This window comes from Macaca fascicularis, chromosome 17 (genome assembly GCF_037993035.2).
Source record: "Macaca fascicularis isolate 582-1 chromosome 17, T2T-MFA8v1.1".
NCBI classification, from domain to species: Eukaryota; Metazoa; Chordata; class Mammalia; order Primates; family Cercopithecidae; genus Macaca; species Macaca fascicularis.
The window spans coordinates 85,309,036-85,323,652 of NC_088391.1; the positions used below are offsets into that span (position 1 = coordinate 85,309,036).

A 14,617-nucleotide genomic window follows, 5' to 3' on the forward strand; every position below is an offset into this window, starting at 1 on the left:
AAATTCAAATATGTCTCATCAGAGAATTCACATGGGATACAAAAGCAATAATGGAGTTCACAAACACAACAACTCAGAATTCAACAGGTCACCGGCTTAGAAAACCAAAAGAAGGTGGTGGAATGTGTTTATGAGGATTGCAAAGACCTTTTAAGATGGGATTTATTCCATTTTTAGTTAAATTCTCATGCTTTTTCCTTAAGCCAAGATTGTTTTTGCGGTCCCCCAGGTGTCCCATCTTACCTGTGTAAATTACAACTGGAATGACATTTAAGACAACAGGAGTCTGAAATGCTAATTAGAAGATTGAGGGGATCATCTGAGATCTCTCTCTTCCTCTGGGGGTAATCGGGTCAAGGAAAATGAGTTTTGGTGTTTTGTTGGTTTTTTTTTCCCCCTAAAAACCTGAACGAATTGGTCCATGCCTCCTTTACTCTCTAAAGTTACATTTGGAAAGCAGTTGCTGGCAGGTAATCAATCATTTTTGAAATCTTACTTCCCTTAGCAGATCATCAGCAATGCTGTTCGTGTATTTATTCATTTGACAAATATTTATTAAGCACTGGTACACACAAAGCTCTGTTTACTGAGTCTCTGGCTGTGGAGCAGTTATTCCCTGGGAGCCAAGAAAGTACAGCTGTTCTTTAGCAAATGAGCAGCTGAAGATCAGAGTGGTGGCTAAAAGCCATTGCTTCTACATGGACAAAATCATCCTGTTCTTGGAGGTTAAAACTTGGGAGGCTGTAATGCATTATTTTTGTTTTTGATCCCTGGATGAAAATTATTAATTATTCTGCTTCCTAATCTGTCCCATGACAAGAGTTCAGCAACCACAAAAGAACAAATAGCAGCGAAGCCTTATTTGCTTGAGAAGGAATATGGTGGTGTTCCCTGGAAGGGAATTTCCAGACAAATTGATATGTGCTCCCACAGCCCTTTGCTTAGCTAGGACTATAATGTTTGTTCCGCATCAGTTACCCCCACCAGACAGTGCTACAAACCCTTCAAGGATAGCAACTGTGTACAAGTCATAGTTTGCATTCCCAGAGTCTACTATAAAACCTGTCTTATAAAAGGCATGTTAGAAGTGTTTAATGAAGGAATACTAGCCACAAAAGCCTTTTTTCTTATTTAACCAATGTTTTGGAACTTTTTCTAAACTGTACTACATTTTCTTGTCTCATTAAACAGATTTCATTGAATGTTATTGAATTTTTACTTGCTAAGTCACGGATTTAAAATATATGGTATGAGTCCCTGTGCCGTAGACTGATGATCTGCAAATATTTTTGGTCTTGCACCTCTATCAGCAAAGTATTCTGGATGATAGACAACCAGAATACCTATAAATATGTATACATAAATTGTAACATAAGCACTACCGAATTAACACATTCTGCACCTGATGAAATTTACATAAAAACAAAGTTTTGAAAGATGAGAAAAATATATTCTTTTTTATTTCTATTTTGTAATGTTCCAGATGTATCAAGAATAAAAGGAATATTATGCCTGCCATTGTATTGTTTACTTGTGCTTGCTTTGTTTGAAATGAAAGAAATCCAAAGTTTCTTTTCAAAAGCTATTTAAGTCCTATTCCATTGAATGAGTTAGTTAAAACTAATTAGTCTAATCCATAAATGCCTTAGCCAGTACATATGCTGGATCAATAAATGCCTTAGCCAGTACACATGCTGGATCAATACACCAGCAGCAAGTTAATGGTGGTGGAGGTGCCACTGCTGCCCCTCCCCACTATGAAAGTCTTACTCTGTCCTTGGGGTAATTGAGAAATGGCCATCCCTGTATGGACTGGTTGAAATATCAATCTCTAGATTAAATATTAGGAAAGCTTAATTCCTCTTGTATTTTTATACTTAGAAATAGGAATTCTAATCCTGAATCACATTGAATCTCTTGCACACCCCCAGAGATGCACACAGACTCCTGCCGGCAACCCAACACACATACTTCAAAAACCAAGGTTATCAACTATGGTCATAGTAGGCCTAGTGGTTAAGAGTAATGATTCCAGAATCTGCATTTGAATTTGAATCTCATCTCCATCATTAACTAGATGTGTGGCAAGTTTTTTAGCCCTTCTAAGGCCTGTTTCCTTTTTGTATAAGGGCATAATGATACTATTTTAGCACCGTCAGAGTTGTGAAGATCGAATGCGCCTGAGGGCCTCAGCTCAATGAAAGCTCACAGTTAATCCCTGTTTCTTAGAGTCAAATACTGCCCTCTGCTGAACCCAGGAAGGCTCTTAAAAGCCATGTGCCCTAACAACAAAGTCTTATCTGTTTCCCAACTTTTCATTATTTGTAACTTTTTCAATATTGAAATGGTGGGGAAAAAAATAGTAAAATGAACATCCATATAACCCTCATACAGATTGAATAATGGTTGACTATTTTGCTATTTTCAAGTAAGTAAAAGATGCAGTGACACATTATCCCTAAGTATCTCAGCGTGAATCTCCTAAAAGCAAGCACAGTCTCCTATACAGCCATGACATCATGATCACACTTAAGAAAATTAGCAGTTAGTCAGTAATATCAACTACTATTTATTCTACATTCAAAATTATCAAAGCTCTTACTTACAGCGGGGTCCCTACCTCCAAATCCAGGGGTCAGTTTCTCTTCCTTCCTTCCTTTTCCTTCCTTCCTTCTTTCCTTCCTTTCCTCCTTCCTTCCTTCCTTCCTTCCTCCCTCCCTCTTTTTTTCTTCTCTTTCTTTCTCTCTTTCTTTGTTTCTTGCTTGCTTACTTTCTTGATTTCTTCTTTCACCTGCCCTCTTTTGAAGCATTAAAGGCCAGTTGTCTTATATAATATCTCATCCCTAGATGTGTCTGATTATTTCTGGTGTTACTTAGTTTTTTCCTCTATTGCCAGTATTTCCTGTAAACTGATTTTTTTAAGTCAGAAACCTGATGGGATTCAGGTGAAATATTTGGAGCAAGATTACTTCTTAGGTAAATTAGTCATAGAAGAGTACTTAGATAGTTCTTTCTGCTCATTGGCTTTGCTAATCTCTTTGTTTTTAGCAATCATTCCACCTTGTCACCTTCCTCCCTCTTTAGCCTAATTTTACAGTACTGTAATGGTAGGTATGAGAAGGGCGCCCTCTCTTCCTAATAGAGTCAAGTGTTCATGGGCCTTTTGACAGGTCTTAAACTAGGAGTGTTTGTCTCTACTGACATCAGGAGTTGCAATTATCAGAACTCAGAATCAACTCCAGATAAATCCTAAAAGAGGGCTCATGTTTTCCCTATGGACCCCAACAGTATATGTTTGGATCGGATTCCAGAGACATAACAGGAGTTGTTGTTTAACTTCCAGAATCTATCAAATAGCACAGATGAAAAAAGTAATACTTAAATATTACTGGGATTACTAATATCACAGCATTACTAAAACAATATTGGAGCGATGGTAAATACCATTCACAAGTATTGGTAAGAGTTCATTTTTCCTAGAATAGCTCATTCAGGAATCAGAGAAAGGAAATTGTTACAAATTTTGTATGTTATCCCAAGTCTTTGTTCCCATCTGGTGTGTTATTAATGAATTAGGGCTCACTGTCATTTGTCAGTAATATATTTGTACTAACAGTGCTTGTTAAGAGAAGGCTTAATTCACAGTTGTGTACACTTAAGTTTCCAGGAAAAAAAAAAAAAAAAACACTTCATGTCTGGAGCTACAGCAGAGCAGTTACATATATTATTCAGAAATATCAATTAAAAAAATGAGAAAAATATTTCTAAATTATGTGCAAATTGAAAGGCCTTCCTAATACTGAAAAATAAACTGTAATCATTCAGACATAAATGAATCAAAGGTGTGTTCTTTTCCATTGGCTAAGAGTGTCCATTTTTTCAGCCGTCTGCCTCACCGTCACCGTCTGCAGGTGAATTGGCCAGTGTTTCCGTGCAGAACGTTAAAACAGCATTTACATTTCTCACTGCTCCTTTGATGTTATCTCCTTCAATTGCACAATGAAAATGCACAGCTACCGAAATGCCAGAGGGAACATACTCTGATTATAAATGTGCTGGGGTGAACAATGAGAGGAAACCCACAGCCCGGTGATGGGCTCCTCACTTAGCCAAATACAATCCCACAGTGTTCTCGCACCCCTTTTGGGAGGATGAACACACAGTATTGTGACCCCAGCTAATTTGTGTTAACCATAGTCTATGACCTTGTAATAGAATGGGACAATTCAATCCATTATCTTCACCAACATTTATTGAGCACCTACTGTGTGCTTAGACCTGTGTGACCAACTCATCCTAGTTTACCTGGGACGTTCCCATTTTAACGCTGAAAACTCGTCACCCTGGGAATCCCCTAAGTTGTGGCAAATTTGGATGATTAGTCGCTTGACCCATACTGGACACTGGATAAAGATAAATTACAACCCTATATCTGCCAACAAGAAGCATTTTGTCTAAAAGAGAATCAGAAAAATAAGCCAATTATTAGAGTTTCAAGTGGTCAGTACTTAGAATCATCAGGAGGGCACTGGGCAGTGCAGAAAGCTGAATCTCAATCTAACCTGGGACCCGAGAATGCACTCCGAAGGAGACAGCGTTTGAGAATGATTTAAAGAATGAGCAGTGCAACATCCACCATTAAATTCTGCACATACTGAAAGGAGACACCTGTGGGACGGCATGCAACTTTGTTCTTTCTCTGAGTCTCAAAATCTGTGTATCTGGTTTAGATTCCCATAACCTGGAGGTAGGATTGTAGTACAAAATAAGCAGAAAGAGAGTGCTCATTCTTAGTTTGTTTTATTATGGGACAGAATAAACCTGACAGTATTTCAGTCCTAAAGGTGGTGGTCATTTTCTGAACCAGATGTAAATATATAACATGTATTTCTTTCTCTGAGGACTGTTTTGACAAGAGTGAGAATGAGTGGTCTATTGTGGGGACACCTTCAGTGGAGGTTAGGGCACCAAAGTGACACTACACAGAACAAATACAATGTGAGGAATTGTTTTTCACATGGTTTATTTTGAAATAAAAAAAAATTCAAACTTACGGAAAGTTGCATTTGTTTTGAAAAATTTTATACTCTTCATTTAGATTTACCAGATATGAAAAAGTTGTCACATTTACCTTTTCTCTTTTTGTTTATACGTCTGTATATTTATTGTTATTCTTGATTATTACTGAGCTGTTGTAGAGCAAGTTGTGGAAATTATACCCCTTTCATTTTAAACCCTCCAGCGTGTATCTCCCAAGAGTACAGCATTCTCCTGTGTTACCACAGTATGATTTTATATTCAGGAAATTTAACACTAACATAATACTATTATCTAATAGAGAACCAGCATACAAATTTTGCCCACTATCACAATAATGTCGTTTATTGGCAATTATCCTTCCGACCTAGCATTTACTTCAGAGCCCTCTGCCTGCATTTAGCTATTACGTCTCTTACTCTTAATCTGGAAGGACTCTTCAGCTTTGCCTTGTCTTTTATGATGGACATTGTTGATGAGTAGAGGCCAGCTGGTTTTCAGAATGCCCCCTCAGTCTCGGTTTGTCTGAGGTGTCCCCATGATTAGGTTCAGATTATGAATTTGGGGCGGCCTGAGTGACGTGTCTATCTTGGCACATCACATCAGGGGGAACACATGACCAATTTGTCCCCTTGCTTGATCACTCGGTGAAGGTGGCAACCTGCCAAATTTCCACAATGTAAAATTACTAGTTTTCCATTTGTAATTAATAAGCAACCTGTGTTACTAGGTACTTTGAGATTCCGTAAATATCCCGTTCCCCATCAAATGTTGACTCAACGCTTGTTTGCATCTGTATTTGTTTGCAAGGCCATCATAACAAAGTACCACAAACTGAGTTGCTTAAAACAGCAGACATTTACTGTCCCACAGTTCTGGAGCTGGAAGTCTGAAATCAAGGTGTCGGCCGGGCTGGTTCCTCCTGAGGGCTGGGAGGAAAGGATCCGTTCTAGGCCTCTCTCCTTGGCTTGTAAATGAGCATCTTCTTCCTGTGTCTCTTCACATTATCTTTCCTCTGTGCGTGTCTCTGTGCTCAAATTTCTCCTTTTTATAAGCACACATCATACTGAGTGAGGGGCCACCCACGTGGCCTCACTTTAACTTATTTATCTCTGTAATGACCCTATCTCAAACTAAAGTCACATTCTGCGGTACCAAGGGTTAGGAACTTAACATGTTAAAGGGAGGAAAAGAATTCAATTCATAACAGATGCATTCCAGCCATCTCTGGACTTTCCCAATGTTCATTATGAAGCCAAAATGAAATTAAATTCCTCTCTCTACCCTTTCTGCAAGTGAAAAGTCAGTGTTCAGCCTGAAGACACTTAAGATGCTGGCACTAAGCTTTTCCCGGCCATCCATCCACAGGGCTGTGAATTTTACACTTACCCATATTTAGAATGACTTCTCTTTCAGTTCTAGAGATTTTTCAGAGGGTTTGGTTTATTGCTTACCACCCATGTGTGTGCTGTAAGGGCCTGTCATTTGCACTAGAGCAGAAGTACCAGCAGCTGAATTAGTGGCAATATTTATTTTTTGCAGAAACAAGGAGTCCATTGGGAAAAGTATTTTTCTCTTGGTGCATTAGTGTTGGTACAGTTGTCTGACATGCAAGCAAATGAATTCTAGAGACTATACTTGGGGTGTTCACAATAGGGACTCTCAGCAGGAGAGGGACCCAAAGCCAGGCGTGATGCTTCCTAAGTTTTTAATTCAAAGGATTGAAGGACAGAAAAGATGGAAAACAAAAAGCCAATTACCTGAGAACTGTCGGCTAGAGGAGGACTGAGGGAGAGGAAAGGAGGCTTTCCCGGGCAATAAACCCTGCAGTGTGGTGTCTCTCTCTTAAAACTGTTAAAGAGTTCCTGCTGGTCACATCACAGGTTCTATAACCTTCGCCTGTGTACGTCCTTGAGTAGAAATGGGCAAAGCCTGAGCAGAATACTCACTTGCTTTCCCTGGTTTCTTGATCAGGTCACAGACATAAAAGAGAAATTGAAGCTCTCTAAAAAGGTCTGGTCAGCGTTACCCTACACCATCTGCAAGGACGAGAGCGTGACAGCGGGCACGTCCAATGAGGAGGAATGCTGGAATGGGCACAGCAAAGCCAGGTGAGAGTGACTCGATGTGTGCATGGATGGGGGCACAGCACACCCAGCCTTGGAAGACTCTCTTGGCACAAATCTGCAGACCTGTTTATGCAAAAAGCAACAGAGGGTGGAGGGGCAAGTCATCACTTAGCAACAGCTGTTGGGAGTGACAGGTTTGATGGGCACCTGGGAGCACTTACTCTCAAGGTGCCATTAAGCATGGAATCCTTGTTCAGAACGCCTTGCCTCTGGATGAGGACAGAGGAACGGTGGCAGATGCCAGGTTTCAGACACCCTGAGATCACAAAGAGCCCTTTTATGTTCACTTAATGGCTTTAAGATACTGAAGCTATTTTTATGCATAGTTAAATTTCCAGGGCTCTTTTGTTTTCATCACAAGTTAAACAGGAAATGAAAATTCAACTGTTTTTTTTTTCACCCTAGTTGGGAAAAAAATTGAAGTATTCATTAGCAAGGTAACAGAAAATGTCTGAGGGACACTGAGAAACGGTTCTAATAGGTGACACACTTTGGGAAGTCCCATCGGAACCTCCTGACAAGAGACAGCAGTTTTCATCATCCTGCTCTGCTGACCAGTGCTGTGGGGACTTGATATGGAATTTCTGAATTTTTTGATTCAGCCCAAAAATGGGCTTGGCCTGGATTTTCATAAGGTGGAGAGGCTGGATGGGAGGACTGGTTGGAAGTTGGCAGGCAGGGCAGGACACAAGGACAGGAATCTGCCAAAGCCCTCAGCAATGGGGTTGCAGGTGGATAAAGCAGCTGGTAAATTGGACTCAAGGAATCTTTGAGGATTGACCAGTGGGTGGAGATGCTAAGAGGGGAATCTGTTCTGGGGCTTTATTGAGCAGTTTCAAGCATATGAAGCAGCTGTGATCAAAAGGAAACAAGAAGGTATGTGGTTGGTCAGGAGCAGTGGCTCACGCCTATAATCCCAACACTTTGGGAGGCCAAGGTGGGAAGATAGCTTTAGCCTAAGAGTTTGAAACCAGCCTGAGCAACATTGTGAGACCTTGTCTCTACAAAAATAAATATAATCTTTAGCTACTAATATAAAGTGCATGGCTATTACATTGAGAAGAAACTGCAAAAGTTAAGCAGGAGGTGCAAGGGAGGCGCACATTAGGTGTTTCTTACGCTGCTGAGTTGCATTTTTTAGCATCTATTGCTGTATTAGTCATCCTCATACTGCTATAAAGAACTTCCCTGAGACTGGGTAATTTATAAAGGAAAGAGGCTTGATTGACCCACAGTTCCGTATAGCTGGGGAGGCCTCAGGAAACTTACAATCATGGCAGAAGACAAAGGGGAAGCAGGCACCTTCCTCACAAGGTGGCAGGAGAGGGAAGTGCAAGTAAAGGGGGAAGAGTCCCTTATAAAAGCACCAAATCTCATGAGAACTCACTCACTATCATGAGAACAGCATGGGGGAAACCACTCCCATGATCCAAGGTCCTGTTCTCAACACGCAGGGATTATGGGGATTCCAATTGAAGATGGGAATTGGTGGGGACACACAGCCAAACCGTACCAATTGCTAATGTTGTTATTAACCATATCAGGAAGAGTTTAGCAAGGTGAAAGCAAGATACCTATGAAAAGAGCTCTCACTATTTCAAAATGCTCCAAATATCAATATCAAATCATAGATCATGAGAAGGAAATTAGTTATGATATTAACAACATGCCACTAAAAAATACTTAGCATTTTGCCAGTGTCTGGCTTTTTAGCTAGGAGACCTTTGGCCAGAAAATTCAGCTATGAATTAACAGCTTCTAGTTTGTATTTTCCCGATGACTGTAGAGAAAGACACTGTGAAGGATGGCCAGATGGCCTAATGAATAAAATGCTTGGTTTTTTTAGCTGCTCTGTTTCCCATCTGTGTTTACCTTTAAGCCTTGGCTAACATAAAGCCTGGGTTTTTTGTTTGTTTATTTGTTTGTTTGTTTGTTTTTGAGACAGAGTCTGGCTCTGTCGCCCAGGCTGGAGTGCAGTGGCTGGATCTCAGCTCACTGCAAGCTCCGCCTCCTGGGTTTGCGCCATTCTCCTGCCTCAGCCTCCCGAGTAGCTGGGACTACAGGCGCCCGCCACCTCGCCCAGCTAGTTTTTTGTATTTTTTAGTAGAGACGGGGTTTCACTGTGTTAGCCAGGATGGTCTCGATCTCCTGACCTCGTGATCCACCCGTCTCGGCCTCCCAAAGTGCTGGGATTACAGGCTTGAGCCACCGCGCCCGGCCAAAGCCTGGGTTTTGAACTGTTACTCCCATAGATCGTCACACAGGTTGCTGATATTAGTCCATAGGCAATTTCTTACAAAAGGAAATATTTTTAAAAGGCCATGGGTGAGGTTAGGGGAAGAGACTAAACACCACCAAGAATATGAATGGGGAAGATAATGACCACTGAAGTCAGAGGTGGAGGAGATCAGGATGGTTCAGACAAGTTCCTCATTGTGCAGATGAAGAACCCAGACAGGGTAAACAATTAGTCCACTGTTAACCAATTAACAAGGGTGAAAGCTGGGAATCTCCCAAATCCTAGCCCAATATTTCTTTATGGCAACACCCTACCTCTTAAACAAACAACAGCTAAATGCTGTCCTCCCCAAGTTAGGAGAACAAATAAGACAGATCCTAAGCTCTATAAAAGCTTGAGTGGTTCTACAGCATTCATTGAGTCAGTCCACCAGGCCATCAGCAATATGATTAAGTACTCCCTGTGTCCCAGGCTCTGTGCAAGGCCCTATAGATTAAGTGCTCCAAGATGACAATGGGAGGACAAGGCAGGTGGATCACCTGAGGTCAGGAGTTCAAGACCAGCCTAGCCAACAGAGTGAAACCCCGTCTCTACTAAAGATACAGAAATTAGCCGGGTGTGGTGGCACATGCCTGTAGTCCCAGCTACTCGGGAAGCCGAGGCAGGAGAATCGCTTGAACCCAGGAGGAGGAGGTTGCAGTGAGCCAAGATCGTGCCACTGCACTCCAGCCTGGGTGACAGAGTGAGACTCCAACAAGATGGCAATGGGATCAATACATGAGAAGATACAGTGACTGGGGTGAGCCCAGTGAACCTAGGAACATCAGTACCCTACTGCTAGACTGCAGGTTTAGGAAGGGACCACACAGGTAACGCCTGGATCGGTCCTCAGGAACAAGATTTAAATTTTATCCTGAGATCAATGGGAAGCCATTGGAAGATTTTTTGCAGGTGGGGAAAATGATCAAGTTTAATGCAATGAAATCACTTGTAGGAATAGTCCAGAATTTAGTCCAATAAAATATATCTTTTATTATGCATAAGTATATTATTAAAAAAAGAAGCTGTCAAATATTTGTGATTCAAATTATGTACCCATTGAACAATTACAGTTACATGGTTTCCTTTAGTTCTTTTTTTAAAATTATTCCACTAGCAGGGAATCCTAATATTATATTTTTATATACTAGCATAGTAAATAGATCACCGATAAAGACTTGCTGAATTAAATGTAATTGAAGCTTTCTTCTTATCCAAATATTAATTAATCTAGAAAAACATTGGAGAAATTTTTCACTTGAAGAAATTTACTAAAGTATTTTGTAAGTGTAACAATCCATTTATAATGCAGATAATAACATATTTTTTCACACTTTTGAATTATGAGTTTTAAGATGACAGACCTTTTTAATTGTTTAGGAATGGTTGTTAAAAAAGAAAAGAAAAGAAAAAGAAAGAAAAGTTACTCTTATAACCTATGCGAAATAAAAGAACTAGAAACTTTATTTGTAGAAAATCTGGTCAGATACAATGACTCACACCTGTAGTCCCAACACTTTGAGAAGCTGAGGCAGGAGGATCACTTGAGCTCAAGAGTTTAAGACTAGTCTGGGCAGCCTGTAATCCCAGCACTCTGGGAGACCGAGGCGGGCGAATCACGAGGTCAGGAGATCGAGACCATCCTGGCTAACATGGTGAAACCCCATCTCTACCAAAAAAAAATACAAAAAATTAGCCGGGCATGGTGGTGGGTACCTGTAGTCCCAGCTACTCGGGGGGGCTGAGGCAGGAGAATGGCATGAACCTGGGAGGCGGAGTTTGCAATGAGCCGAGATCAAGCCACTGCACTCCAGCCTGGGTGAGAGAGCAAGACTCCGTCTCAACAAAAAAAAAGAAAGACAGACTAGCCTGGGCAACACAGTGAGACCCTGTGTCTACAGAAAATAATAGTCTGGGCATGGTGGCAGGCACCTATAATCTTAGCTACTCAGGAGGCTGAGGCAGGAGGATCACTTGAGCCCAGGAATTTGAGGCTGCAGTACACTATTATTGTGCCACTGTACTCCAACCTGAGCAACAGAGTGAAATTCTATCTCTAAAAAATAAAAATAGAAAATAAGAAGAAATAATTTTTTAAAAAAATCCATCAAGTATTAATAGATATGAAGCAGAGATGCTTATTAGAACTGATAGAGATTGTCATGCCTGAAGTTTATAAACTCAAGCCTGTGCGATAGGTCTCCAATAAACCAGACATTTCTTCCTGTCTTTCTGTTTTATCTACCAGACTCCTTCGGCCACATTTTTCTGTTTGTACACACTCATGCAGCCTTTTGTCCTATCTCACTGTTTGCTCAGGCTTGTCTTCCATCACCCTCATTTTTCCTGATTACTTTCTGAACATGCTCCATAGCTCTCTACTGTACTTCCTTGATTCAGAAACATACCTATTTCAAATTTTAACATTTCTGACATGAAAATGACTCTTACGGTAGATATTTCCATTTACTCCAGTGATTATCTTGTTTTTTAAAAAGCTGTTATTAAGTAATGGCACCAGTTGAAATTGATGACGACTTCAAATAGAACAGGATACACAGAGCGATGGCTGCTGTGGCAGGCTGCAGGGTGCAATCCGCAGGGGTGAGACTGTGGTTAAGGGTGTGTAAGCAGTGGCTCCCCTAAGGTTTGAATCCACTTTCATCCCGCAGCTCCCCCAAGTCACTCCACCCTCGCCCATCTCTGACAGATCTCTCTCTGCCTCTGTAGCTAAACAAGGTCTGGAACAGGAGGTGGGGTAAGAGGAGACTCTGCCCTTTGATGGGAGGAAACTGCAGGTGTGCCCAATCACAGTGACCCTATCAGCATTTAAATCTTCATTCTGAAAACAAGAATGGGTTAAACAAAGTGGTTTAAAAGGGAGTGTCTTCCCTGCTTCCTCTTTCCTTGCCAACTTCCTGGGACAATGTGAAGATCAATGAGATAATCTCAATAAAAATAGTCTGTAGTCCTGAAACAGTGCTTCTCAAACTTTAGGGTGCAGGCTAAACTCTTGGAAATCTTATTAAAATGCAGATTCTGATTCAGTAAGTGCTATGGATTGAATGTTTTTGTCCCCCAGAAATTCATAGTTGAAATCCTCACCCCTTGTGCAATCATCTTTGGTGGTGGGGTCTTTGGGAGATAATTAGGTCTTGAGGGTGGAGCCCTCATTAATGGGATTACTAGCGTTGTAAGAGGAGACATGAGAAAGGTTCTCTCTCCCTCTCTCTCTCTCTCTCTCTCTCTGTCTCTCTCTCTCTCTGCCATGTGAGGACACAACAAGAAGGCAGCCATCAGCAAACCAGGAAGAGAGCCCTCGTCAGACACAGGATATGCCAGCACCTTGGTCCTGAACACCATGATCCCAAGAATTGTGAGAAATAAATGTGCATTGTTTAAACTGCCAGGTGCGGGATTTTTGTCATAGAAGCCCAAGCCGAGATAGTAAGTCTGGGGTAGAACCTGAGTGAGATTCAGCATTTCTAACAAGCTTTTAGGTGATGCAGTTATTGTTGGTCCAGGGACCACACTTGGAGTAGCAAGGCTTGAAGGCAGGATTGCCAGATCTAGCACATAAAGATAACAGACAACAAATGGAACACACTTATACTAAAAAAAAAGGATTCATTGTTTACCTGAAATTCACATTCAATTGGCAACCATGTGTTTTATCTGGTGTTTTAGATGTCCCTATTAACATGTAAGATATTACCTTTTTCAGTCCACACCCAAGCCTCAGGGAGCATGTTGCAATTTTGGGAGTTTTTTCTTCACTGATACCCTTAATGTTTCCTTAATGGGGCTTTTCTTATAATAAAAATAACAACAGCAATATGAGTTAGGAGTTCACATGGTTCAATTGTAACATCACCCACTAATGATAGCCAGGTTATAGACAAGGTTGAAGTCTTCTCAACAATGAATTGCATAGGCTTCACATGTGCATCAGGAGAGAATTTTAAGTTAGAAATATAGCACAGCCTTCACAATACAGGATATCATCCACACAAACCTCTAGTCTTTAATAGTGTCAGTCATTTTGATGAGTGGCAAGGATGAATATTTTGCATTCTTGGTCAGTATTTGATTCAATTAGTGTCTTAGCTCAAAAAAATACCATAGATAAAATAGCCTAAACAACAGAAATGTATTTCTCATAGTTCTAGAGGCTGGGAAGTCCAAGATCAGCGTGCCAGCAGATTGGGTTCTCTTCCTAGCTTATTATAGACAATGGCCTCCTTACTGTATCTTTAGAGAGACAGAGAGAGTCCTGGTTCCTTTCTCTTATAAGGGCACTGGTATGAGAAATCATCTACCCTCATTATCTCATTCAACCCTAATTACCTCCCAAATGGCCCTACCTCCAAGTCCCATCACACTGGGGATTAGGGCTTCAACATGTGAATTTTGATGGCACACAGACATTGTTTCCAGAATCACATCCTACTTATCACAAGAGCTAATAAAGGATTTTTCTTAGAGTTCATGGCAGTGTCTGTCACTTGAGAAAGACAGCCTAGTCGTCTTCAGTGGCCAGCAGGAAAGCGAGTTTGCAAGTGTAACTTCGACTTCTTCCATTTTTCACTTACCTAAGCAACTTCTCAGGGGTAAATGTGAGAAGACACAGCAACATTCTGACTCAACTCAGACAAATAGGAACTGAAAGGAAGCTAGTAAGTTACAGAGGAAAATCAATAATAATCTAGAAGGCCAAAGGGAAAAAAATTAAAGACTCATGGTGCAGGTTACAAATCTAGGCCTCCCAAAGTTCCTGGGGTGAACTGCGAGACCCTAGGAGGACATTTGCAGTCATCAGTCATCCCTGAGAAGGTCGTTCTGGGCAGTCGGTGGCCGGAATGAGCTGTCTGTACAGAAGCTAGAAAAGAATGATTAGGTAGGAGGCAGGAAAGCATAGGCTTGGAAGGAAATAAAACTTTTATATGGTTAGCATATACAGGTTAGAACTTTGTCAGGCAGCAGCAAAAGAAAAAATAAAGCCCTAATGGTGTTCAAATAGGCCCTTACCTTTTTGCTCATAAAGAGGCAGATTCTTTTTTAGAACATAGCCGTATTAAACTGCATCACCTCTAACTTCTTGTAGCATTGTTTTCCTTCACACAGACCCTTTTTCCAAACCCAGCGGGATTAAAAAGAAAAGGAAAGTATGGCA

At 40.9% G+C, this 14,617-nt stretch overlaps 1 protein-coding gene across 5 annotated transcripts in view; it reads left to right on the top strand.

The window, feature by feature from the left end:
• The window catches only part of GPC6 (glypican 6), a 1,194,356-nt gene that overhangs the window by 1,160,984 nt on the left and 18,755 nt on the right, over positions 1–14,617 (top strand). For all 5 annotated transcript variants that reach the window (XM_065533385.2, XM_065533387.1, XM_065533386.2 and 2 more), the window contains one exon: positions 7,012–7,148. In XM_065533385.2, coding sequence (XP_065389457.1) covers positions 7,012–7,148 — 137 coding nt within the window. The remainder of the gene's footprint in view (positions 1–7,011; positions 7,149–14,617) is intronic.